This window comes from Abramis brama, assembly GCF_963993115.1.
Source record: "Abramis brama genome assembly, chromosome: 17".
Taxonomy (NCBI): Eukaryota; Metazoa; Chordata; class Actinopteri; order Cypriniformes; family Leuciscidae; genus Abramis; species Abramis brama.
Window position 1 is genome coordinate 4,363,752 of NC_139979.1, and position 27,437 is coordinate 4,391,188.

At 37.1% G+C, this 27,437-nt stretch overlaps 3 protein-coding genes across 4 annotated transcripts in view; 2 read left to right on the plus strand and 1 right to left on the minus strand.

The window, feature by feature from the left end:
- Positions 1–2,628: 2,628 nt before the first annotated feature.
- Positions 2,629–7,909, plus strand: ggctb (gamma-glutamylcyclotransferase b). Its single transcript, XM_084089117.1, has 5 exons — positions 2,629–2,835; positions 3,478–3,632; positions 4,723–4,868; positions 5,013–5,145; positions 7,569–7,909. Exons 1-5 carry the CDS (start codon positions 2,772–2,774, stop codon positions 7,743–7,745), a joined length of 675 nt encoding a protein of 224 aa, XP_083945243.1. The 5' UTR covers positions 2,629–2,771; the 3' UTR covers positions 7,746–7,909.
- A 1,086-nt stretch (positions 7,910–8,995) lies between these two features.
- nod1 (nucleotide-binding oligomerization domain containing 1) lies at positions 8,996–19,089 on the plus strand. Of its 2 annotated transcripts, none has more exons than XR_014603252.1 (11): positions 8,996–9,679; positions 12,214–12,388; positions 12,475–14,275; positions 15,154–15,237; positions 15,317–15,400; positions 16,204–16,287; positions 16,460–16,543; positions 16,636–16,719; positions 16,817–16,990; positions 17,781–17,864; positions 18,458–19,089. XR_014603252.1 is itself a non-coding variant. In XM_084089641.1 (11 exons), exons 1-11 carry the CDS (start codon positions 9,509–9,511, stop codon positions 18,528–18,530), a joined length of 2,808 nt encoding a protein of 935 aa, XP_083945767.1. In that variant the 5' UTR covers positions 9,000–9,508; the 3' UTR covers positions 18,531–19,089. The 2 variants fall into 2 exon arrangements, 1 of the variants encoding a protein (XP_083945767.1); XM_084089641.1 differs by having other exon boundaries at positions 9,000–9,679; positions 16,817–16,900.
- znrf2b (zinc and ring finger 2b) overlaps positions 18,929–27,437 on the minus strand; it is a 45,076-nt gene continuing 36,567 nt past the window's right edge. Inside the window, exons 3-5 of the mRNA XM_084089642.1 lie at positions 23,673–23,778; positions 23,407–23,489; positions 18,929–22,051 (exon numbers count right to left, since the gene is read on the minus strand). Of these exons, the coding sequence (XP_083945768.1) occupies positions 23,432–23,489; positions 23,673–23,778 (164 nt within the window). The 3' untranslated portion in view covers positions 18,929–22,051; positions 23,407–23,431. The remainder of the gene's footprint in view (positions 22,052–23,406; positions 23,490–23,672; positions 23,779–27,437) is intronic.

Consider the following 27,437-nt stretch of genomic DNA (forward strand, 5'->3'; position numbering starts at 1 on the left):
CCGATAACGTTAACAAAACATTAATTTAAAATGATAGCACAAAAACGGTATTTATAGCCTACATCGTTCATGGAATGTATTTTTCCACCCCTGAAACGTTTTAGTTTAAGTGCTTGTTCGTGTAACATTTTTAAATGTTACTACTTGTCTCGGAACGTTCAGAGAACGTATTCCTGACTCTGTCCTCGTGGGAAACTAAACCAGTTTTCTGTGGAAACAAAGAAACCCTCAAACAAAATCAAATCTTTTAAAGATTTTATGCCAGTTAGCCTACATCTTGTCAAACCGAGAGACCAGTTCGTCCCCTAAAGTGCTCCGTGTATATAAACTAAAACCAAAACTGTTAATGGAATTCTAAATAAAATAATTAAAGCTCTATAAATAAGACTAGTCAAAAGCCAGCCATTGCAATTCATTAACCATTAAAAACTGATCAGGGGTGCGTTTCCCGAAAGCATCGTTAGCCAACTATGGTCGCAAGTTCCCTCGTTACCAATAGAGTTCAATGGACATTGCGATGAACTTGCGACCATAGTTGGCCAACGATGCTTTCGGGAAACGCACCCCAGGTCTCGTTTATTTATAACTTCAAGTGTAATATGCCCTCTGCTGGCATTGCATCTAAATTGCATTGCATCAGTTTATGTGCAAATCAGTGAAGCTTTAGTCTTTATTTTATTTTCAGATGTGTTACAAACTTAACCCTCTTGTTTATGCGGGTCAATTTGACTCATTTTGATTTTTGAGTTGTCGTTAATATCGGTTAACGAACCTATGTTCATCATGACTAGTCTAAATCATGAGAAAAATTCAAAATGCCAAGAAAAATTATTTTTGACATTTTGTGACTTTTCCTCATTTAGGGTCATGAACATGCATACAAAGTTTCAACACGCTGATTTGTTTTGACACGTATACACTTAATTTCGATTACGTTTGTAATGTTTGTGCGTCAATCTGACCCACATATTTTAATGTTTTAAGGCAACTGTACAGACCCAAAATAATATATATATTTTTTTTTTACAACCCCATGAAGCTAAAAATGAGCTTTCCCCTGCTTATTTTAATATGTAAAAAATATTTTGTCAGCCACAGATGGAAAAAATGAGCTATTGTTTCTTTTGTCAAGCTATCTGAAATTTTAACCTATGTTGTTTTTTGTTAATTTTTTTTACCTTTCCCCATTTAGGGTCATGAACATGCATGTAAAGTTTCAATACGCTGATGTTTTGTAAAATGTGCAATCAGACATTTTGTACGACCTTGCTGTTCATGGGGCTCATTTAGGGGTAATAAGGTTCATTAGTATTTATTAATCTTTGTTAATGTTAGTTAATAAAAATACAGCTGTTCATTGTTTGTTCATGTTAGTTCACAGTGCATTAACTAATATTAACAAAAACAACCTTTGATTTTAATAATTGAAATGTAGAAATTAATATTAACTAAGATTAATAAATGCTGAAGAACAAAACTGTTTAACTGTTGTCAGTCCCACTTTTTGAGCATAGACAACTTAAATTGTTATAAATCTGGAATACTTCGGGTCACTCTCAAACTCAAGTTTGGTTGAACTCAAGGCAAAACGTCACTGATTATTGCAGAAGTAAAAAAAAAAAAAAAAAAAGTTTTAAAAGTAAAGTTATAGAAAAAGCTATAAAAGTTTAAGTTTATGAGAATATAAAAATTGCTTTTATATATTAAATATGTATTTTACAAAGCTTGTTTAAATCTAAGAAAATCAAAGCCAAACATCTGAACAAGTTCTGTGCCAAATTTTTGAACTTTTAAGTAAGATTTTTTTGGGTGTAGTCCTAAACTTTCCACTAGATAACATCCAGGCTTTACTGATGACCAGACAAGGACTTTTCGATTTCCATATATGGGTTGAGTGATCTGAACCATATATATTTGTAGAATTTTCAAAATAGTAGACATCCTATTCAGAGGTAGTTTGGGCAGTATCTTAATAGTTGATTTGAATTCAATCTCTAAAACACACAAACACATACATAAAGAACCAGATTATGAACTGGCACCACATCACAAATGGAGAATCTATAGCTATTTATCTATTGCTCTGTCATTTCTTTTGAGAATCAAATATGACAATTATTGCAAACGTCCCACAGGTGTGGGGAGGGGCAGTCTTAAAAATAGTTGTTAAAAACATTTTTATAAATCATAATTTCAGCTATTTATTCTTTGTAATGTGTGAAAATAGTATGTTTTTTTTTCATAGTGTGATTTTTAGGGGAATTGTATTGAATCCAATTTGACCTGCTCCACCAAGGCCGTACCCAGAAATGGAACAGTGCACGAGGGTTAAAGATAAGAGATATGCAATCATTTGACAAAGATACAAACATTCAGGCAATTATTGACAGGTTCAAAAGGCTTCAATAAACAATGTTTTGTTTTTAATGCACATGAAGTTTAATACAGTTCCTGTTAAACTACAAAATACATAGTATCTATATTCACATTTATATTTACCCAATGTTTATTCATAAGAATTTCACAAAACCTATCTTTCTGAATTTCAGATTCGTTGAAGCTCCTCTGGAGGCTCAATGTTTGTCTATGTGAAGAAGTGTTAATCAATAAACACGAATGGATCACATTTACATTGACTCAACAAAAGCATTCGACCACTCTGGGTTTGATGAGAACAAAAGGGGAGGGAAGGGAACCTCCCACCGTCCAAATGTCCCGCTCCAGCCGTCTCTCCGTCGACAAAGAACCAGGTCAACCCTGAAACAAACACCATGTCCTCCTGTAAAACCCTCTTCATGCTGCTCGCTGCTGGATTCAGCCTTCTGTATTCGGCAGGTGGGTGATGAAACGCTTGATGAACTTTGAGAGATGTGTATCTGCTCTATCATTGCTTTATGTCCGGTTTTCATTGTTAAAGCTCGCTTGCTCTTGTTTTATCAAACACATATGGGTGGATGAGTATTGAGGGTCTAGAAACAACAAATCTAAACCAAGAGAACCTAAAAAAAATGATTTATTGTTTTAGGTTCTCTTGGTTTAGATTTGTTGTTTCTAGATTTCTTTATTTATTAAAACACCATGTTCCTACACTGATAGTCACTTTGCACATTTATGTGTTGAAACACGAGTGAGATGAAAGCAACATGATAATAATCAGCTAAAATGCCAGTTTTGGGTTGAGTTTAAGTGGTGAATGTTCACCACCCTGCAGGTTATTCCTGCTGCTTCCACTAGAGGGACAGTTGGGAAAGTTCTTTAGTGTCAGATGAATGCAGTGGAATGGGACACAATGGATTTGCATGAGAATGGAGTGTTGCTGAAAGGTCCTGTAACAGAGGTGTTTTCCATCTCTGTCACGCCATTCGCGTTGCCTCTGAACCCTGCCGACCGTGATTCCACTGAAATCTGTCCATTTCCTCACCCTGTCCCTCCTCTTCCTCCTCTTCCTCATCATCCTTATCCTCCTCATCCTCCTAGTCCCTCTGCCCTCCGAAGTCTCAATCATGGACAACAGCACCGATCACAGGAACGGATCAACCTTCCTGTACTTTGCCTACGGCAGTAACCTTCTGAAAGAACGACTGCAACTGAAGAATCCATCAGCTATCATTCACTGTGTGGCCAAACTGAAGGTATCTATCTATCTATCTATCTATCTATCTATCTATCTATCTATCTATCTATCTATCTATCTATCTATCTATCTATCTATCTATCTATCTATCTATCTATCTATCTATCGTATCATTCTTGCGTTCTATTATTCTATCTATCTATCTATCTATCTATCTATCTATCTATCTATCTATCTATCTATCTATTGTATCATTCTTGCGTTCTATTATTCTATCTATCTATCTATCTATCTATCTATCTATCTATCTATCTATCTATCTATCTATCTATCTATCATTCATTTGTTCGATCATTCTATCTATCTAAGGCTCTGTTTACTCTTGGTATTAAGATGTGTTTTGCTTGATTGGATCACAAGTGGACGACTCTAAATACAGGTGTAAACGGGGTGTAAAACGTTTTGAGCTTGTCCACTTTCGACCACTTCCAGAGGTAGTTGAAAACGCATTCGACTGGATTGCTGTCGTAGTGTAAACGCTCATTTGGTCGAATGTTTTTGAACAGCCGCAAAAGACCGACTTCTCTCCGCCTCCTGATCTAATGCACAGACATTTTGGGAAGCGCTCTAGCAAGACTGGATTAAAAATTTGCTGGCTGAAGATCCAAGTTTGGTTTGAAGATGAAAAAAACGTACCAAGCACAATGTTCTCTCACCATCCCTGATTTCTTACACACACTCACAGCGTTCGGCTGGTCTTGCGTCTGTCAGAGCATAAACGAAAGCTGATGCTCTCCGTATGTTCTCCATCATCTCTGTGTGCGTTCACATGTAAATTAAGCATAGTTATTTTGTCCATTAGATCGAGTGATCTAAATAAAAAAATAAAATAAATAAAAAACACATTCACCCGCCTATAGACCGTCTCCTTGAAGAAATCAGGACAGAAGTGGTTGAAAGTGGACAAAAGAGACGGATTAAAACAGGTGTAAATGGGTATGCGTCCCTCGTCTACTTGCGATCCGATCGACCAAAACGCATCTCAATACCAGGTGTAAACCTTTCTATCCACTGATCTATATAAGATCATATGTAATTCATATAGATCAGTGAATCTGTCTATCTAACTAACTTGTCAACTCCTCTAGGACTACAAGCTGGTGTTTGGCAACCATAAAGGGGTCGCGAGTCAGCGCTGGCAAGGTGGTGTTGCGACCATCGAGCACAGCCCAGGTGATGAGGTGTGGGGGGTCGTGTGGAGGATGAACATGACCGACCTTGAGTCCTTGGACCGGTAGGAGCTTTCAGACCCACAACCCACACTTTATAAAGACAAATGAGAGATCATTATGTAAAAATGTTGCATATACCTAATTAGCAGTAAGCAGAAGTAAGTGAATGATGGAGGTCCTCATTTGTGCTGAATGTTCTTCTGCAGTCAGGAGAACGTGAAGATGGGGACTTACAGCCCAATGGAGGTGTTCGTGTCCACCAGTGACCAGGATCTCCACTGTCGGACATACATCATGAACAGCTGTGTGTATGCGCCACCTTCACCACATTATCTAGAGGTACAGTCTCCTGCTTCCTGTAATGTCACAACAAACATGAGGCTTTAATCAGGACTTTAGTTTAGCTATCAACTAGCAAACTTCCATGCAAGTCTTGAGATGACAACATTAAAGGATTAGTTCACCTAAAAATTTAAATTATCCCATAATTTACTCACCTTAAAGCCATCCTATATGACTTTCATCTTTCAGCCAAACACAGTCGGAGTTATGTTAAACAAAATCCTGGCTCTTCCAAGCTTTATAATGGGAGTGAATGGTACCTGAGATTTTGAAGCCCAAAAAACCTCATCCATCCATAATAAAAGTGATCCATACGACTCCAGGGGATAATAACGGCCTTCTGAAGCGACGCCATGCGTTTTTGTTCGAAAAAATTCCATATTTATAACTTTATAAACTTTAATCACTGGCTTCTACGGCTGTCCGTGAGTCGAGGTCTGGCGGAAGAGTGACCTCTGATCCGACGCATTTTTTACCCGACGATAATCTCAAGAAAAATAAATTTGATCTTTGGCTGCATTTACACTGCAAGTCCTAATGCACTGGTTGAATATTTTGACCCTGATCCATTTTTTTGTCCCACCTGTTGACATCTACTTAAGATAAACTAACTGTGCGTAAATTTAAGGGATAGTCATCATTTACTGACTCTCCTCATTTCAATTTGTGAACTGGATCCACTGAATCATTGAAAGATCCGAAAACGTCTGAATTAAGAGGGGCTTTAAATAATAAATGAATGAAGCCGATTCTGTTTTCCCTGCATCTCTTGTGTGTCGAAGCAATTAAAACAACAGAAACTTGTGCTTCTCTAAACAGAGTAATCTGATATCATTCTTCAAAACAGAATGAGTTTGTTATTTGTGCTGCTGGGAAAGGACAATGTTGTGGTGTTTTTTTCTGGCATTTACCCCGGCCGGCTTTGTAAGTATGACACAATAGAGCACCGCCAGCAACTGGGTCAGTGATGCTGCCCTTCACAACAGAAACACATTAAACCGAAGTATCTGGAATATCTGGAATCATTTTTATACAAGAGTCTCTGCCACAAAATAACCGTTTTATATTTATCTATTGGACGTTACTTTAAGTAGACGAATTAGGCAACCAGAACATGTGCTTGTTATGGCTTTATTAATAAATCTCTCATCATGGAAACACTGTTCTAGTTACATGCACTTTAAACAATTTGTAAAACCTGTAAAGATTAGTTTGTGACACTGCAGAATCATTTAATGATGAAAAAGTTATGGCGATTAATAATAATAATAATAATAATAATAATAATAATAATAATAATAATAATAATAATAAAGTTTCTGTATTTACATTTACACTATAATTCAAAAGTTTGAGGTCAGTTAAAAAAAAAAGAGAAATTCTTACTTTTATCCAGCAATAAAGCATTTAAATTATTCAAAAGTGACAGTAAAACATTTATAATGTATTTATTTGTATTCCAAATAAATTCTGTTCTTTTGGACTTTCTGTTCAACAAAGAATCTTAATTTTCTTGATCAGTTTCCACAAAAATATGAAGCAGCACTGTTTTCAAATAATAATATTTCATTTCATAATAAATGTTTCTTGAGCAGGAAATCATCATATTAGAATGATTTCTGAAGCATCATGTGACACTGAAGACTGGAGTAATGATGCTGAAAATTCAGCTTTGATCACAGGAATAAATTACATTTTATATTAAATATATTCACACAGAAAATATCACTTTTAAATTGTAATATTTCACAATATTACTGTTTTTACTGTATTTTTGATCAAATACATGCAGCCTTCAAGAGACTTCTTTCAAAAACATAAAACAAATCTTTAAAACCCACCCAAAACTTTTGAATGGTAGTGTACATTACATTTATGAATTTAGCAGATGCTTTTATCTAAAGCGACTTGCAGAAGAGGAATAAAAGCAATTCAAAGAAAAAAAATCTAAAATGTAAAGAAAAAAGTCAGTTAAATAATCATCACTTGTTGTCATTTGTAAATGAGTACATTATTTAAAGTTTAATTACTATTTTGTATTTTTATTTATTTATTTATAGTTGCTATTATTACTATTGTTATTGTTGTCTTAATATTTTATGTGTGTATAATTATTTCGGCGGAAAGAGTTATTATGGGGAAAAAAGTTATAACTTTATTTGAATGAAGCTTTCTGTTAATGCTTTGAAAGTTTATAAATAAATTATAAAAAAATTAAAATAAATAATCATCACTTGTTGCCTTTAGACGTACAGACATTTGGACACAAAACCGATACGCTGTCCGCTTTACTCTTCCTTTTCTAAATGACCAGAATAGACTTTTGCCATCTATCATCATAAAATGGAGTTTGAGAACACAGAAGGTGTGTCCTCTGTAGAATTCAAGTCTGTAGAAACGAAGTGGCTTGTGTGTTGCAGGTTATCGTGATGGGTGCGGAGCAGAACGGGCTGCCGGAAGACTACCGGGAGAAACTCAAGTCTATCGAAACCAACAAATATGAGGGACGTCTGCCTGTGATGGACGAACTGGAGGAAGCTTTGAAAAAATCCAAAGAAAGGACACAAGAGATTCTATCTGATGATTTACCCTCATAAATGGTGTCCATGTGCACCCTTATCTGTAGTCTACAGAGTGTACACCACATCACAATGCTAAAGGACAGGTTAGTTATGTTGTTTATGCAGGACAAGAAAAATGCGCAGTGTTCGTAATGTATGGTAGTAAAACAATACAATTCCATAAAGTATTTTCTTGCCGGAATTAATTGTGTTGTGTTTTGTTATTTTTCACTTCTGATTGTCATGTGCCAAAAAAATTAATAATAATAATTAGATCTGATTCAACCAATCGTGAGGTTCAGTCTGGGATTTTAACAATATTCTCAACTACTTATTTCCCTTCTGATTTTAATCTAGACAACACTGGTTGAAACTTGTTACCATGGTATATTTTTGTAAGAATATATACATGATATTTAGCAGTTTAGTAAAACTTCCCAGCTAACAGGGAATGTTCTCAGAACTTTAGCTTATGTTGGGGAAAAGTTCTCTTAAAGTTCTTAACAAACGTTCTTCCAGTAATATTAGGTTAAGGGTATCTGGTCTTTAATAATGTTCTCAAAATGTTAGCACAATAACATTATTTACCTTTTTTGTTTTTACCTTGTGAAAAAAAAAAGATTGATCCAACTAACTAAAGTCTTTTTATTAAAATAAACAATTTCATTTAAAATAAATAAATTAATACATTTGATTAAAAAAAATAATTAAATAAGAAAATCAGTGTAAAATGTTAAAACAAATAAATAAAAATAAGATTAAAATAAATGAAATATTATTTAAATGAATAAATAATAGGCATATATTCATACATTTGATTAAAAAATGTTTTATATAAAAAATAAATACAATAGGCTACATAAAACTTACTTAAATCTGCAACTAACAGTGAATTACAAACTCAATGAAGTAGGCTAATAGAAACTAAATAGTTAACACATTTATAATATACAATTTTCACAGTATTAATTAGGTCCTTGTAGCCTACATAAAATTATAAAGCTATCTTTTAAATTTTAGGATGGGAGTCCCTCTCATACCAATCCTCATAAAATATCACGGCATCTAAAAGATTGAAAAGCCCTGGTTTAGAATAACATTTACATGTGTATAGGCTAATGTTCCCATAATGTTTACAAAATGATAAAATGGAATGTTCCATTGGAATGGAACGTTCACATATCCAAGAGAAAAAAAAAAAACGTTTTTGTAACATAGATGTTTTGGAATGCTAGAAAAACGTTCTTAGAACATATTTTTGTTGGCTGGGTAATAGCCTTCCAGCAACAACAGCAAAATTATGAATTATGAATGACTGAGGGATTGTTTTGTTTCTCTGACCTCTCCACACAACTCATACTCAAACAATGTTGACAGCAGAAATGAGCAAATCCAGGGTGGGTTTCAACTTTCACCAATCCGGATCATGTTAATTTCGCCATGATTTTAGTTTCACTTCCTAGTTAACATGGAAGGTGCGGAACCAAGTAAACAACAGTCCGTTCAGTCCGTTTAACCTCGCGAAGTTTCTAAAGTTTGTACAGATAGATAGCCTCTTTCATTTTCCGTTTTCTTTTGAGTGAGGACGTTGAGATGGCTAAACTTTCTTACAATACAATATAGCGTCATTTTCTTCTTGAATCTGTGAAAATCTGGTTTAACTCGTGCTGATTTTGTTCACACCGACTATGACTCTGCGGGAACAGTCCGGTTACACCCTGCCCGCGCGTCTGTAAAGACTGGTTTAGATTATCATTAGGGTGTTGACTAACTAACCAGCTACAGTGTCCTACTGTAAAATGGGGTCTTGCAAGAAGGGGTCTCACCTGAAGCTGCTGACTTCACACCGCGAGCTGCTGGTGGAGCAGGTGAAGAACACACAGTGTATTCTGGACAATCTCCAGATCAACGGCTTCATCTGCACTGAAGACATCGAGATTATACAGCGCAGCACCACCAAAACTGACCAGGTATACAACACTAGAATTATATTAAAGTACTGATATCCAATACTGTACCTGGCTGTACAAAAATAGTACAATATTTACAATAAAATAAACAGGTTGAAAGGTAATTACAAGTCGTTACAGTACTTGTGTACTTTTTTTTTTGAGTATAACTAAATTGTGCTACTTTTACTTGAGCTCCAGGGTGACAATGTCAAGATTCATTATTAGGCTCAAATTGTGAAAGAATGGTTGGGAGGGAGCATGAAGAATCATTTTCACACATGAATTGGCTCCTCTGAGTCCAGACCTTAAAGGGTTAGTTCACCCAAAAATTAAAATTCTGTCAGTAATTACTCACCCTCATGTTGTTCCAACCCCGTAAGACCTTCGTTCATCTTCGGAACACAAATTAAGATATTTTTGATTAAATCTGAGAGCTGGATCACTCCTCCATAGGCTTCTAAAGACGTTATAACTTGCTGGCCCAGAAAATGCATTAAAGACATCGTTAATATAGTCCAAGTGACTACAGTGGCTCAATCGTAAGTTTATAAAGCGACGAGAATACTTTTTGTGCGCAAAACCCCCCCAAAATAACGACTTTATTCCACTATTCATTTCCTTCTCTCTGGGCCTCGAGTTTTTTCATGTAGTGTTTTAGCGCAGCGCTTCTGTGTTGTACGTCACACGCATCACACACATGACCAGCGTCGGCCAATAGTGAGCCTACGTGTGACGTACAACACAGACGCGCTGCGCTAAAACACTATGTGTGTCTCTAGGCCCAGAGAGAAGGAAATGAATAGTGGAATAAAGTCATTATTTTGGGGGGTTTTTGCGCACAAAAAGTATTCTCGTCGCTTTATAAACTTAAGATTGAGCCACTGTAGTCACTTGGACTATATTAACGATGTCTTTAATGCATTTTCTGGGCCAGCAAGTTATAACATCTTTAGAAGCCTATGGAGGAGTGAGCCAGCTCTCAGATTTAATCAAAAATATCTTAATTTGTGTTCCGAAGATGAACGAAGGTCTTACGGGGTTGGAACAACATGAGGGTGAGTAATTACTGACAGAATTTTCATTTTTGGGTGAACTAACCCTTTAAACTCATTGAAAGTCTTTGGGATGTGCTCCAGTCAAAATCTGGATGCCTGTGTCCATATAAGGGATTTAGGTAGGCAGGTTAACTTTATTGTCCAAAAGGGGAAATTCTGCTTGGGCACAGTGCAGAGTTGCTTCATAAAAAACATCACAAAACACATCGACAAGAACCTGAGAAGCATCGACATATTGTATTTCACAAACAAAAAAAACAAAACAAAAAAAAACAGAAGAAAAAAGGGCATTGTTGACAACATAGTTCCATGGATTAAAGTGCAAGTGCTAAAGTGCTAGTGTGGTTGTTGCACATTGCTCCATTGCACTGAGGTTTGTGTAAAGTGCATAAGCTAAGGTGCTAGTATGTTTATTGCACGTTGCCCTATTGCACCGGGATCATAAGTAAAGTGCTGAAGTGCTCACATATTTATTGTACACAGCTCTATTTCACATCATTCAGCAGCTTAATGGAGGCTGGCACAAATGATAATTTTAGGCGATTAGTTTTACATTTTTGTTCACAGAGTCTTCTTCCTGATGGCAGGGTTTCATATTCAGGGAAGAGGGGATGTTGAGGGTCTGATTTAATTTTCATAGCCTGTTTCATAATTGTCTGATCATACAGGCTCTGTATAGGCTCATAGTCTCTCCTCCCTATAATTTTCATGGCTGTTTTGTGCCTGTTGGCAAGCTTGTTTTTCAGCTTAACTGTTAAGTTGCCAAACCATGCACTAATTCCATATCAGATGACACTCTCCAATTTTGCATGGTAGAAGATCATCATGATCAGACTGCTCACACCATACAACCTTAGACGCCGTAGAAAATAAAGCCTCTGCTGCAGTTTGTTGCACAGGTTGTCAGCATGTGTATTCAGCAAAGAAGACTGTCGATGTGGACACCTAAGTATTTGTATGAGGACACCTGAGTTACTTCTTGGTTTTTAATGACTACTGGCTCGTGGTCTGTAACTTGCCTCGAGTCGAAGACCATCTCCTTTGTTTTTTGAATGTTTAAAATTAGATGGTTGGTGTCACACCATTTAACGAATGCGTCCATTTCGTCTTGGTACACAGAGGAGTCTGCATCCTTGTACAAAAGGCTCAGGATCGCGGTATCATCAGCATTTCTTGGAACATCATAAGTTACTCTTACTTATATTATTTTTCTGTACTTCTACTTATACTCAAGTGAATTACTTCTTAAGTAGCAATACTTTCACTTAAGTACAATATTTTAGTACTCTTTCCACCTCTAAAAACAACTTCATTAGTTACATTACATACTGTAGTTTTATGTACAAACATTTTTTATTATATAACCATACACACACATGTATTAACAGCTAATAAACAGTACCTGACATAAGTTATATTATTATAGTAATTATATAGTGTATTTCTTGTAATTAAGTCTTCATTAATTCTCTACTTAACTCATTTTTGGACATGCAGGTACGCAAAATTTTGGAGCTGGTTCAGAGTAAAGGAGAGGAGTGCTCAGCATATTTCATGCACATTCTTCATGAAGCATACGATGCTTACATTGATCTGCGGCCTTGGTTTGATGATATTCAGTACACACCATTAGACACTATAAGTGCCATACCAGTGATTAACACAGATCCGAGTGAGTTTTTCCCCCCATTTAAAATATTTGCATTTTAAAATATTTATGCACTTAATTGCAATTAACATTTTTCTTCATCTTTGCAGTTAGCAAGTACTGTGAGAAGCTCAGATGTGAGCTGGGAAGGGACACTCAGTTTATCATGTCCTACTCTAAAAGTGAGGAGACGCCGCTGGAGGATCTTTACATGGACACACAGATGGAGCTCCTGAACGACAGAGGTGAGAGCTTGGGATACTTACAGAGTCTGGATGAGCTACTAGGAGACCAGGGTGTCTTCAACCAGCAGGCTGAGACGATCTTCATCACTGGTGACGCTGGCATAGGCAAATCAATTGTCCTTCAGAAACTGCAGAACTTGTGGTCCCAAAGGGAGCTGAAGACGCGTGCAAAGTTCTTCTTCAAGTTCAGATGCAGGATGTTCAGTGCCTTCAAGGAGACGGACGAGATCTCGCTGAAGGATCTGATTTTCAAACACAACTGCTATCCAGACGGAGACCTTGATAATGAGGTTTTCACCTACATCTTACGATTCCCAGAGACGGTGGTTTTCACCTTTGATGGATATGATGAAATCCAAATGGATTCTGACTTGGATAATGTGCCTGAAGTGGTCTCTCCAGAAGAGAAGACTCATCCGCTTCTGCTTCTCATGAATTTGCTTTGCGGAAAATTGCTCAGAGGTTCTCGGAAGATCCTATCTGCACGAAGCGGCACCGAGATCCAAAGCAGAGTAATCCGGAAGGTGGTGTATTTGAAGGGATTTTCACCTGAACACCTGAAGAGATATACAGCTCTCCATTTCCCAGAGAACGAACATAGGACATTGGTGACGGATCAGCTGGACGCCAACCCTCACCTCTGCAGCCTTTGCTCCATCCCATTGTTCAGCTGGATCATCCTCAAGAGCTTCAAGCATCTTCATTCGGTTTATGATAACTTCGAATTGCCAGACTCTTGCATTACGCTCACAAATGTCTTCTTGCTCCTTTCTGAGGTCTTTCTTGGCCACTCAACTGCACGGCCTGGTCTTTTGAAACGGAGCCCGAGGTGTCCCACGGAAACCTTTAAAGCTGGTGAGCAGAAGCTTTCGGCCTTTGCTCGGCTAGCCTTACAGGGTGTAGAAAGGGGTGGGCGTGTCTTCAGTATAGAGGAAGTGACGTCCTGTGGTTTGGACGACGAAACCCTTCAATTTGGCTTTCTGAGGCCTGCTTTACATTACGATGCATGCGGAGGCTCTGCTACCTTTGAGTTCCTCCATGAGACCCTCCAAGCCTTCTTAGCGGCTTTTTCTCTGGTGCTGGACTCCAAAGTCTCTCCTCAATCCATTCTAAGGTTCTTCTCCAAATGGGAAAATAAGAAATCTCATCTCTCCTGCTTGCATTGTCTGGGAAAGTCAAGACCCAGAGATAAAGACCCCTTCCAGAACAATTTCCAATTCACCAACTTATTTTTATGTGGTCTCTTGTCCAAACCCAATGCTGCACTCCTAGAGCATATCGTTCCACCAGCATCATTGAACCAAAAGCGCAAGGCGCTCAAGTCCTATCTGTCCAACAGCGTGCGGACTCATCTTAAGGGCCTCCCTCGTTCTCCATCTACAGACACTGAGGGCTTCAAGGTACACGCGATGCCAAATTTCTTGTGGATGCTGCGATGCATATTTGAGACGAACAGCGAGAATGTGGCCAAGATGACGGCCAACGGCATATCGGCAGATTACATTAAGATTGCCTTCTGTAACATTTACTCGGCTGACTGCAGCGCGTTGAACTTTGTCCTGCACCACCGAAAGAAGCACCTGGGAGTCGACATGGACAACAATAACATCAATGATTATGGCGTGAAGCAGCTGAGACCCTCTTTCAGCAAAATGACTGTTGTAAGGTAAGAAAAGCCAGGCAGGGTTTAGCTAAAAGGGTAAGTTCACCCAAAAATGAAAATTCAGTCAGTAATTACTCACCCTCACGTTGTTCCAACCCCGTAAGACTTTCGTTCATCTTCGGAACACAAATTAAGATATTTATTATGAAATCTGAGCGCCGTCTCAGAAGCCATAGGCTTCTATGTAATCGATATCTGCCATCCCAGAAAAGTTAGTAAAGACAATGTTTAAAATAGTCCAAGTGACTACAGTGGCTCAACCTTAAGTTTATCAAGCGACGAGAATACTTTTTGTGTGCAAAAAAAACAAAAATAACGATTTTATTCAACTATTAATTTTCCTCTGTGTGGGTCTGAGTGAGTTTATGTAGTGTAACAGCGCAGCGCTTCTGGGTTGTACGTCAGAACGTAGCTAACAACTGTTAGCTCACTAACCCCAGCATCACACACATGACCAGCGTCGGCCAATAGTGAGCCTGCGTTCTGACGTACAACCCAGAAGCGCTGCGCTGTTACACTACGTGAACTCACTCAGAGGCCCACACAGAGGAAAATGAAGAGTTGAATAAAGTCGTTTGCGCACAAAAAGTATTCTCTTCGCTTGATAAACTTATGGTTGAGTCACTGTAGTCACTTGAACTATTTTAAACATTGTCTTTACTAACTTTATGGGCCAGCAAGTTTCAATAACATAGAAGCCTATGGAGGAGTGAGACAGCTCTCAGATTTAATCAAAAATATTTTAATTTGTGTTCCGAAGATGAACGAAAGTCTTACGGGGTTGGAACAACAAGAGGGTGATTGTGACAGAATTTTCATTTTTGGGTGAACTAACCCAAAGCTTGAGAACTAGAACGACAAATGACGTTCCTACCTTTCAGATTATGTGTGAATCAGCTCACAGACAGCGGTATTGAGGTTCTGGCAGAGGAGCTCGTCAGACACAAAATCATTAAGGTCTTGGGGTGAGTTCATCCGTCCATCTTTGTTTTGTTGTTTGAGTTTTGTTTAGGCCTCATTCTACCCTGTTCTCTGCATTTACAGCCTTTACAAAAACCACATCACAGATGTTGGAGCCAAACTAGTAGCAAAGATCATTGAAGAATGTCCACACTTGAAGACCGTCAAGTAGGTATTACAGAAACATACCCCGATAGCACAAGTACTTGTCACATGATCATTCAGAAATCATTCTAATATGCTGATTTGGCACTCAATTATTTAAAAAAAATAATTCTTATCATCAAAAGGTGATGCTGCTTCATATTTTTTGTGGAATTTTTCTCATGATTCTTTAGAAAGTATTTATTTGAGATGGAAATCTTATTATAAATGTTATAAATGTCTTTACTGTCACTTTCGATACATTTTTAATTTTTAATTAATTACATTACCCAAATTACACTGTCATTCAAAAGTTTGGGGTATCATGGTTTCCACAGAAATATGAAGCAGCAGCAACTGTTATCAACATTTATATTAATACAAAATGTTTCTTGAGCAACAAGTCAGCATATTAGAATGATTTCTGAAGGATCATGTGACACTGAAGACTGGAGTAATGATGCTGAAAATTCAGCTTTGATCACAGGAATAAATGACAGTTTAAAATATATTTGCATACAAAATAGCTATTTTAAATTGTAATAATATTTAACAATATTACTGTTTTTACTGTAATTTTGATTTACAAACTGCAGCGACTTCTTTCAAAAACATAAAAAGAAAAAACTTAAATTACAAACTTTTGAGCGACTTCTTTCAAAAACTTCTTTACAAACTTTTGAAAGGTAGTGTATGGCATTAAAAATAAGATTGCACCAAAAAGTTATTTGACAGACCATGATGTTAACGTTTAGACTTTTAACCGTTTTGCAAGTGTGTGTATTTCTTCCTTGTTTTGATTTGCATTTTTTTTGTTTCCGATATAGGCTCGGCTGCAACAACATCACAGGTGTGGGTGGGAAATACCTTGCCAGTGCAATTCAAAAGAGCAAATCTATCTTTGACATAGGGTAAGAATATCTAAGGGAACAATTAAACCCCACCTTTTAAATGATATTGCCGTAAAATAAAATAAAAGTTGCTCTTTAAAAAAAAAAAAAAAGTATATTTTACAGAAATATTTTATACAAAAACGATGGTGAAAGTGATGAAAATAAAATTGTTCAAATGATTTGGTTGTAGAATGTGGGGTAACTCGATCGGTGACGAGGGGGCAGATGCGTTTGCAGAGGCTCTGAAGAATCACCCCAGCCTGACCAACCTAAGGTATAAAATGACTCTTATGTCTCCATTCTGATAAATTTAGCTGTCAAATAAAGAACGAGCCGTCTGAGAATGATTATTGCATTGCTGTTTAGTCTCTCCGCCAATGGCATTACTTCTCTTGGTGGAAGAAGTTTGGCAAAAGCACTGAAGCAAAACACAAGCCTTCACATCTTCTGGTAACAACAGAACGTCATATTTTCTCATGCATGTAAAATAATATCCTTTTGATGATTGTTCCCAGATGCATTCTCACAAAATGTGCTTATTTTTCAGGTTGGTACAAAACAAAATCTCTGACGATGCAGCGTCAGACATTGCCGATGCTTTCAAGTCCAACTCTGCTCTGACACATCTGATGTACGATCGATAATTCCTCAGTATTTCAGAAATATCTTTAAAACTGTTTCACTGTTAATATCTTTACAACTGTTTCACATATGCAAGCATGTAAGTGGTCATTTCTGCATCTAAATTTACAGCATTAATTTTGTGCAAATGCAATTATACAACTATTTTATTGCTCCATCTCACATGCTTTGCTCAACAGAATCTAATATGCTAATCAACATACAGTGCTATGCATAAGTTTAGACACCCATGCTAAAGTTGACTAAAAAGAGGAATAAAAAATCATCTTTTGGAAATTGAACTTAATGCCTTAATAAAAAAAAATAGGACAAATCCAACCTTTAAGGACACCAATTTTCTTTGTGAATGAATAATGTATCGTAAATAAATAAATGTTCTTCCTTAAAATACATGGTGCATAAGTCTGGACACCCCTATGTTAAATTCCCATAGAGGCAGGCAGATTTTTATTTTTAAAGGCCAGTTTCTTCATGGATCCAGGATACTATGCATCCTGATAAAGTTCCCTTGGCCTTTGAAATTAAAATAGCCCCACATCATCACATAGCCTTCACCATACCTAGAGATTGGCATGGTTTTATTTCAGTTAGCCTAATAGCTGGTTTGATTTGCATTGAGAGATGATCTTATGGAAAGTACTCCATGCCAATCTCTTTAGCATGGGTGTCTAAACTTGAAATATCTCACTTTGCATGTAATGAGTCTATATATTAGTTTCACCTTTTAAGGTGAATTACTGAAATGCATGAACTTTTGCACTATATTCTAATTTTTCGAGTTTCACCTGTACATGCCAAGTAATGAACCTCAGGTCTGTGTGCACAATATTTGCTCCGACAGATTGAATAATCTGTTCGACTCTCTACAGGCTAATGGAAAACGAGTTGACCATTCACGGAGCCAAACAGCTGTCTGAAGGCTTGACAAACAACACTACACTGAAGGAAGTCAAGTAAGACCTGTGAAACTTAGAGAGTTTGCATTATTTTAAGGCATAAAAGTTGTAATAAAAGATTATTCTGCCTTCATAGACACCTTGGTTAAGTAAAATTTTAAAAAGCATTGCATGAATGCCATTAATGCTCTATCAATGATGGTCGGGGTGAAAAGTAGTGATAAAATTGACTTTTTAACCCAGTATTAGTATTTGTGCAGTGTATTTTATTGCATTGACTTGGCAACATGCAAACTCAATTAAAAAAATGATTGTGAGTTGAGTCTGTATACTCTTAAAAATAAAAGTTATTTGTTGGCATCAATGGTTCTGTAAAATCCACAGAACCTTTCCATTACACAAAAGGTTCTTTATAGTGGAAATATATTCTTTAGATTATTAAAATGTTCTTCATGCCAAGAAAATCCCCTTTTGGAACTTTTTTTGGGAGCGTAGTGTTCAAAATCACACACTCAAGAGGTGTCTATGTAGGCAGCTCACTAAATCCTGGACCAGAGCCCTAGTTTACACGAGAAGATCACGTCACATGACGACGTCTTCCAGTTTCACACATTTCCACATTTTCTGATTTGTTTCTGATTTGTTCACAGCATTAAAGGAAAATGTGTTTCTGAAGAAGAACAACAACTCTTTGAGGGCGACAAGAGGCTTCGCTTCCGCTAAGAAGAAAAAGTAAAACACGTGATTTGAGAAAAGACTGTGAGAAAAGAAGGAAGTTGGCGTAAAGCCACGGACGTTGGTTTACTTCTATAACAGAAGCGCCATCGGCTGCGAAGGCAACACTGATTACAGTCGTTGAGTTTCACACTAAAGCCAGAACTCAAGAAATTACATCAAGGCTGGGATATACTGTACAGATGAAAATTATGAATGTCATTTTTATAGATATATTTCAGTTTGCTCTGAAAAGGGTGACACTTGTGCACTTATAATGCCGCTTTTTCAGTTCAGAGAAATCATTATTAATCATTTTAGTCAATTAGATGATTAAAAACCTGGCAAGTAAAAATATCACCAAGCTCTAATTCACACACGCACACAGAGAGACGTCCAGACAAATATTTAAAGATCTGTGCTTCAAAGAGTTTGCTTTTTTAATTTCATTATCTCTGTACATAGTTTTTTTTTTTTTTTACATATATGGAATGTTACAATATCTCTAAATCATTAAAAAAAAAAAAAAAAAAACTTTATGATCACCCGGGTGGTCACTGTTAACATACATAGACAAGCTCCTGTTGAATACTATTTTGTTCAACAAGAAACGTTTCCTTTGCATCAGGTTCCTCTCAATTGCTGTAAGGATGAAACTAGATCAGACAGATCTTTACCTGATGGAGTTTGGTGGCACATTAAACATACAAACAGAAAAGACAATCCATCTTCTATATCAAAAGATCCAGTCGGATGTATCAGGGCTCAGATCTGCTGGAAACAGACGTTTGCACAAAGCAGCAAAAAATATGAAAGAACATCAAAACATAAAAAAATTTGAAATGTGAATTTATTTACTTAAATGATATGCCATAAAAGGTGTTTTGCAAGTGGTCTGGTAAGGCTTTTTAAAAATAGTGGTGTTTCCCATGCAATGTATGCGCAATAATGTCATCTATCTTCTGTTACGTGACCAGAAAACCAAAAACAGACTCGCACTGAAACAGGTTCTCGTCACCCTCAACATACATGATTAGCAGCATTTTAAAGCTATTATGGCACCTTTGATATGCCAGGCTGTACTACAGTAATAATCTGACAGTGGGAACACTGCGGAAAAACATTTTCTTCCTCAGTATTTTTCAGTAAAATATCAAGCAAAATGATCAGATATAAAGTTTTGCTTTCCTAAAAAAACACCCTAAGTGAGTTTATGCTCAAAACAAGAACAAATATCTGCCAAATAATCTTGTTTTTCTTGTGACTTAAGCAGATTTTTTAAAGCATAAACTTACTTAATTTTGAAGCTATTGTCAGAAAACAAGACTTAAGTTAATATCTTAATGTGTGCATTTCAAGTAAATGTTTGTCGATTGAAGAATGATCAGATATTTATATAATTTATATATATAAGATAAAAATAATGAAGAAGAAAATCTTTTTTTTTTTTTTTTTTTGCAGTGAAGATGCTTTCCAATTCAGCTTCAATTGGCCATGACTAGTCCACAGGTCAAATTCATCACCAAAACTAACACCTCATATAAACCTAACCACGTAAGGCTTTACGTGAGACTGGTAAAAACAGAATGAATGTAAATCTATAATAATAAAAAAAAAAATCCCTTGTAGAATCTCCGATTAGTAACTCTAAAAAACTAGTTAGCAGCGCTTTTGTTTGAAGCGGTCAAAGCCTACTGGAGAACGACCACCTTTCTCCAAAATATGATATATTATTATCTCCAGCTGAAATGTGAGTGTTTAAATGATATAAATCACACACATGCCGTTCAGACTCTATAATTTAGATCAAACTATATGAACTGCACAAAATAAACAGATTGAGAAACTGGTGATAAAATCCCAAAGTCGACAGAGACATGAAGCTTGTTCCAGCAGCTACAGGAGAATTAAAGACAAACACAACGACAGAATTATTCAGCACAATCTCAGGTCACATTTCAGCACAAATAATCAAAGCCATTAAGATTTGTCACGTTATTTTCATAACAATCAAGCACGTGTTCTGTAATGCAGAACGTACGGGTTATTACTGGAACACATGATTTTTAAAATGCAAATCAGCATAAATTGAGAGCAGTACAATACTATCATAATGTATAAATACTTATACTGAAGGGGTGAAAATATGAATAATTCTCATGAAAATGTGTTGCAATGTGAAAAATATTAAGCTTTAGAATTAATTCCTTTGATTTTGAGGTGAAATATGACCTGGAGATTTTGTGAGATTCAGATTTGGCCTGATGTGGTGCCTTCCATTTCTCATATAAAATGGATGATCATATGATTTGATGCATGCACAATGAGTAAATAAACATAAAGAGCCCTAAATGACATCATAGCTAAAGACTGAATCTCACCAAACCTGTCAAGAAATGTAATTTTTCATCACAAAATTATATTTTGCTTATAGAAAAAGGAGAAATTTTAGGACCTGTTGCATTATTTTCATAATTAACCACACCCAAAATTCAATATATCGTAATTAATATATTGATAATTATGATATCATCATGGTGGTATTTTCTGCGCCACCTTTATTTATTGTGATTGTAATAATAATAATTGCATTACATTAATATTCCCCAAAAACAGACTTTTTTTTTTTTTTTTTTTATGCAAAATATAATTCAGATTTTTTTTCTTCTGATTTTGACCTGGACATGTTTTGATGAGATTCACCCAAAATAATGTGTTGAATTAAGGCCCAGATTTGTCTCAAGACAAAACGTTGAATGTTCATGTGATGCACCTGCATAAGTGATCTTGAGATGTTCAGACATCATGGAGAAGAACCATGTGAGAGGCTACAGTGAATCTTTATCTGACAGATATTGCTACGAGACTCGAGATGTACAGGACATTCGTCCATCTGGGAATCCAGAGAGAAAACGGCTCCAATGCGAACACAACCGTGTCAGTGTCATGAAAGACAGGGCACTTCTCAGTATGGCTCAGGGCCGACCTGAATCAGGGGGTCACGTGTCCGTCATATCCAGGTGTCTTTCTACGAACATCCGAAACGCAGCCACTTCGGCCCTTGAGATCTGAAAATTAAGGCACTGAGAGACGCAGTCCCATTTACCAGAAAGTTTTGCAGAACAATCAATCACCCGATCATCCAATAATCAACGACATAAGAGTCAGCTGACCCCGAGTCCGGCCAATCAAAGAACGTAAAACAGCCAATGAAACGAACTGCTAAATCAGCCTTCTTCACAAGTTTCTGATTGGAAAACTGTGCAATGGAGGAGAAAATCTCAAGGGTCTCGTCCTCTATTGTGGTTTTCATAGGTCTGCGATGTGGAAAGAGTTTCCCTGAATGAGTTTTGGCACACTAGGGTTTGTATGGCGACTAGGGAGAGTCGTGCTACGAGAAGAGAGGGACGTTCTGTGATCAGGACCGTCCTGCTCGGCCTGAAGAGACCAAAGTCACAGTGTCTGTGAGGAGGAAGAGAATTCACATTGCTGTCCGCTAGTGGGACACGTCGCTTCTCACGACCAGGAGGCTAGAGACATGAAACACAACGCAAACAATTAAAGAGTGTTAGAATGATTTAAGGCAAGACCATTGGTTTTTTGTTTTTTATAAACTGGTCAATTTTGAGATTTTGGGCCATTCTGCTTCCATAACGTGTCTTCTTTCAGAATAGTGGGAAAAAAAACCCATCCAAATACACATTTAAGTGTTTATTTGATTGCATTTTATCAATTTTGCATCTAGATTTCAATGACAAAGCATATCTTTACAGGCAATGAGTCAGAATTCTTCACTTCGGCAGGTTTATAGTTTTATTCATATCTATTTTCTGAAGGGTTTTACATAGAGGTTTGTTTTTATATCATTCGCCTGATTTAAAGAACATTTTATACCTAAAAACATGGTGAAAATGTATGTTTTATGGCTGTAGACAGTATTTTCTGATTTATTTACTGTGAAAAAGAGAGATATCCATGTAAAAACACATGTTGAACAAAATGAAACAAGAATTTTGGGTAACACTTTCTTTTAAGGTGACATAATTACACTTTTCTACATGTACTTACAATAGTAATAACAGTAAATTATGCATAATTACAAGTAACTAACCCTAAACCAAACCCTAACACTAACCGTAACTCTGTAGTGGGTACATGAAGTTAATTAATATTAATCAGTACTTATTTGAGTAAGTACAATGTAATTACGTCACCTTAAAATAAATTGTAACTGAATTTTGATCCTGGCGTTAACTAATGTTCATATTTATATTCTGGAAATGTATACAAATTATTGTATATTTAATTATATAATGCCTCATTTGTATTTTCAAACATATCACACAAAATTTGTAATATAAAAAATGTTAGCATTTCTTAAGGTAATTAATCAGCTTGGGAAGTACTGTGATATCCATGTTTTTCATATTCACCTGGAGTGTCTTGCCTTATAATAATAATAATAATAATAATAATAATAATAATAATAACTGCATGCAGTTGAAGACAACATGAAACTGTTTTAGTCTTTAGTTTTGAACTCTAAAGTAATGTATATTTCAGTTTTTACACTGATTTCAGATTCATAAATAATCAGTTAATATGAAATAATTTTACCATGACATAAAATTACTAAGATTTTTTTGAATAGCATATAACATCATGTCATTACATGTGACATTATGTTAACATTTTACATAAAGTGTGCTGATTTAATCAATACGACTAGGGACATTTTTTTTTTTTAAAGAACATAAACAGTGTACATTTTTATTTAAAAGCACATGCATTTAAATGCCATCATGTCAATAAGTGAAATGGATCTCTCTGACATTATTGATGTACACGTGAATTCACTTGATTCAGGAGTGTGAATGTGTGTTACCTGTGCAAAGGTGAGAGAGGCGCTTTTAATCTGAAGGATGTTCAGGACACGATCGGTTCACTTCAAACCACTCATCAATACAGCTGAAAGAAAGCAGTGTTAATATAAGAGAAACAAACTCGTGTCACTTACACACACACACACACACACACACACACACACACACACACACACACACACACACACACACACACACACACACACACACACACACACACACACACACACACACACACACACACACACACACACACAAAGAGCTTTACCCTTTGTGATAGATGCAGAGGCAGGGCAGGCGAGCGATGGTGTCTCCCTGGACCAGATCCTCCAGACATATTGCACATTCTCCTGCGTCCTTCGACAGGACGTCCTCTGAGAAACGACAAAGAGGAACACTCAAAATCAGACAGAGCCTCTCTGAGTGTAATCAAACCCTGAAAGATTGTAAGTAATTCATAAATCAGGAGGATTAGGATAGTTTGTGGCCAAAGAACTTCCATGACTTTTCCAGTTTCATTTGATAACTGGAAAAGGAAAATATGAACACACACACACACACACACACTAGAAATTAACATGCTTTAGAGCTGTCAACACAGTGAGACACTTCACTTCAGGTTACCGAATTGAACCTGCTAATAAATGCAAGTCACGCTGCATAAACACATCAGATCAATGACTGTTATATCTAATAATTTTCATGAAACTTCTGTGTAAATCATTCATGACATCTGAAATGCTTTGAATTAAAGACAACAATATAAAAACAATTTACCCAGAATGTAACTTGCGTTTCATGAATCAGGCCCAACATGTGGGAGTCAAAGTATCTGTTATAAATGAGCAGAAGGTGGCGCTGAAGACCAATTTTTCTGACCACTGACTCGTTCCTGCTGTTTACATGCAGAAGAACTGCACAGGGTCCAAATCAAACACTCACAAACGATTTCACATCTGTAATGTGATGCATTTCAGCATGAAATGAGATATTAAATGAGCAAAAATTCATTAATTGGTTTGTGATAATAGATTATCAAGACAAACTTTTTAGTTACATGCACTGATGAATTATTCACAATAAGACGTGGAACATGATGAAGTAAAATAAGATCAAGTTTGATTTGAGGCTGAAAACTGAAGCAAAAATAAGAGCTAATGTTTTGAGTTCGATAAACCCAGATGTCAGCGGTCAGTGTTTGTTTGCAGACAGAGGTGAACACACACCTGTGGCCCTTCACACGGGACCATATGAGGATTTACATATAAACACAACACTTTACAGCCTGAAGGCCCTCATTTCACACAGCTGAATATTCATTAGACATGTGACTGTGCTTTATATGAATCTAAACTAGATTTGCATAACCTGAGGGAATAGTGCTAAAGTTTGAGCTATGTTCAGGTTGTGGTACTTTTAGGTTCAGAATAAATTAAATGAAACACCCTTGCAATCACTCACAACACCCTAACGACCACATAACACCCCGGCAACCACTCACAACACCCTAACGACCACATAACACTCACAACACCCTAACGACCACATAACACCCCGGCAACCACTCACAGCACCCTAACGTCCACATAAAACCCCGGCAACCACTCACAACATCCTAACGACCACATAATACCCCGGCAACCACTCACAGCACCCTAACGACCACATAACACCCTGGCAACCACTCACAACACCCTAACAACCACATAACACCCCGGCAACCACTCACAACACCCTAACGACTACATAACACCCCGGCAACCACTCACAACACCCTAATGACCACATAACACCCCGGCAACCACTCACAACCCCCTAACGACCACATAACACCCTGGCAACCACCCACAGCACCCTAACGACCACATAACACCCTGGCAACCACCCACAAAACCCTAACAACCACGACACCTCAGCAACCACTCACAACACCCCGGCAACCACTCACAACACCCTAACGACCACATAACACCCCGGCAACCACTCACAACACCCTAACGACCACATAAAACCCTGGCAACCACTCACAAAACCCTAACGACCACGACACCTCGGCAACCACTCACAACACCCCGGCAACCACTCACAACACCCTAACGACCACGACACCTCGGCAACCACTCACAACACCCCGGCAACCACTCACAACACCCCGGCAACCACTCACAACACCCCGGCAACCACTCACAACACCCCGGCAACCACTCACAACACCCTAACGACCACATAACACCCTGGCAACCACCCACAGCACCCTAACGACCACATAACACCCTGGCAACCACTCACAAAACCCTAACGACCACGACACCTCGGCAACCACTCACAACACCCTGGCAACCACCCACAAAACCCTAACGACCACGACACCTCGGCAACCACTCACAACACCCCGGCAACCACTCACAACACCCTAACGACCACATAACACCCTGGCAACCACCCACAGCACCCTAACGACCACATAACACCCTGGCAACCACTCACAAAACCCTAACGACACCTCGGCAACCACTCACAACACCCCGGCAACCACTCACAACACCCTAACGACCACATAAAACCCTGGCAACCACCCACAACACCTTAAGAACCACATAATACCCCGACAACCACCCGCAGCACCTCAACAACACTAGCAGCTCATTTTTAGCAAATGTCAAATCTAGTTTACATGCAAACCATAAGCGTTTTAAGATGCTGCATCAATTTTAAAATCGGTTCTTCAGTCTCCTGCGTAGATTTCCCTCTGCATCTGACATGAATCATAAGTACAAGACTGACGCGTGTTCCTAGACGTGCTGATTAAGTGTTTGGTAATCGATCAGATGAATGTGAACTGTGGTAGTCCGTGTGTGTCACTGCTGCTTTCCACTCTATATCGCTCCACACTTTAGTGATTGATGGAGAATCAATGTCACTTAGACATTGAAAACTGAGCACACGCAACAAAAACAAATCATGACATATAACACAAAAGAAGCTCAGTTTTTCATTAGACTTCTTGTTCAGAACAAAGCAAATAAACTTTAGAGGAAACTGAACAATTTGTGCTTCAGTGAGTTAAAAATCTCAATTGACTCTCTTCACACCGACTGCGTATGTTTTTGCTAAAACCTTAGTTTTATGTAAGATTCCAGTATAGTATTCTCCCATAGCAAACTGTGGCTGCAAGAAAACACTTTGTCATATTATATCTAACAACTGTCGATCACAAATAATTACATTCTATTATAAAGTAGTACATTATATACACTTAACTATAGTAAGCATAACTTTTTAGTAACGAGTTCTAGAAGCTTTAAATACCTTTATTGTGAAGGTGGTAAACAAAAGCTAAACAAAATATACACAAATTTCATGATTTTAATAACCAGGCACTTCCTAAAAAACACTTAAGAGGAAAGAAAAGAAAATGAATGTCAATATCAATGCTTGAGTATCTGAGAGTTTATACATTCAGCAAACAGAGATCTTAATAGTCTAACTGTCTGGAAATTATCATCATCTTATGCTAATATGACTTAGAGTTCATTAGTGGGTGGGAATTCCCAAGGAATAGACATCATATATCAAACAGAAGTGATCCGACACAAATACAGACCGGATTAGAGTCGTAATGTTATACGGAGCCACGCTGCAGCTCTCAAACTATTCTCATCTATCAGGACAGTGACGTTTATATGCGTGTCCTGAACTCTTAAAGGTGAAGTGTGCGAATTAATGTTGCCTACATAATATGAACTCAAACATTTCTCATAAATTGATTTCATTAATTAATTTTATAGTTCTATACTCTTACTGTAAATCTATTGACTCAATTTGGCCTGTTTTTATTTCCCATAATGAATTTTAGAAACATCTCAGCCCAAGTTGATACTTGAATGAAACAAATCTGTGAGTTTTGAAAGAGAAACTTCTGAAGAATATATTTGACCAAATACTTCATAAATAATTTTTATATTTAAAATGGGTTCAAATGAGATGAATTCTGTATTTTCCAGAGTATTCCTGTAATATTAACACCATCTTG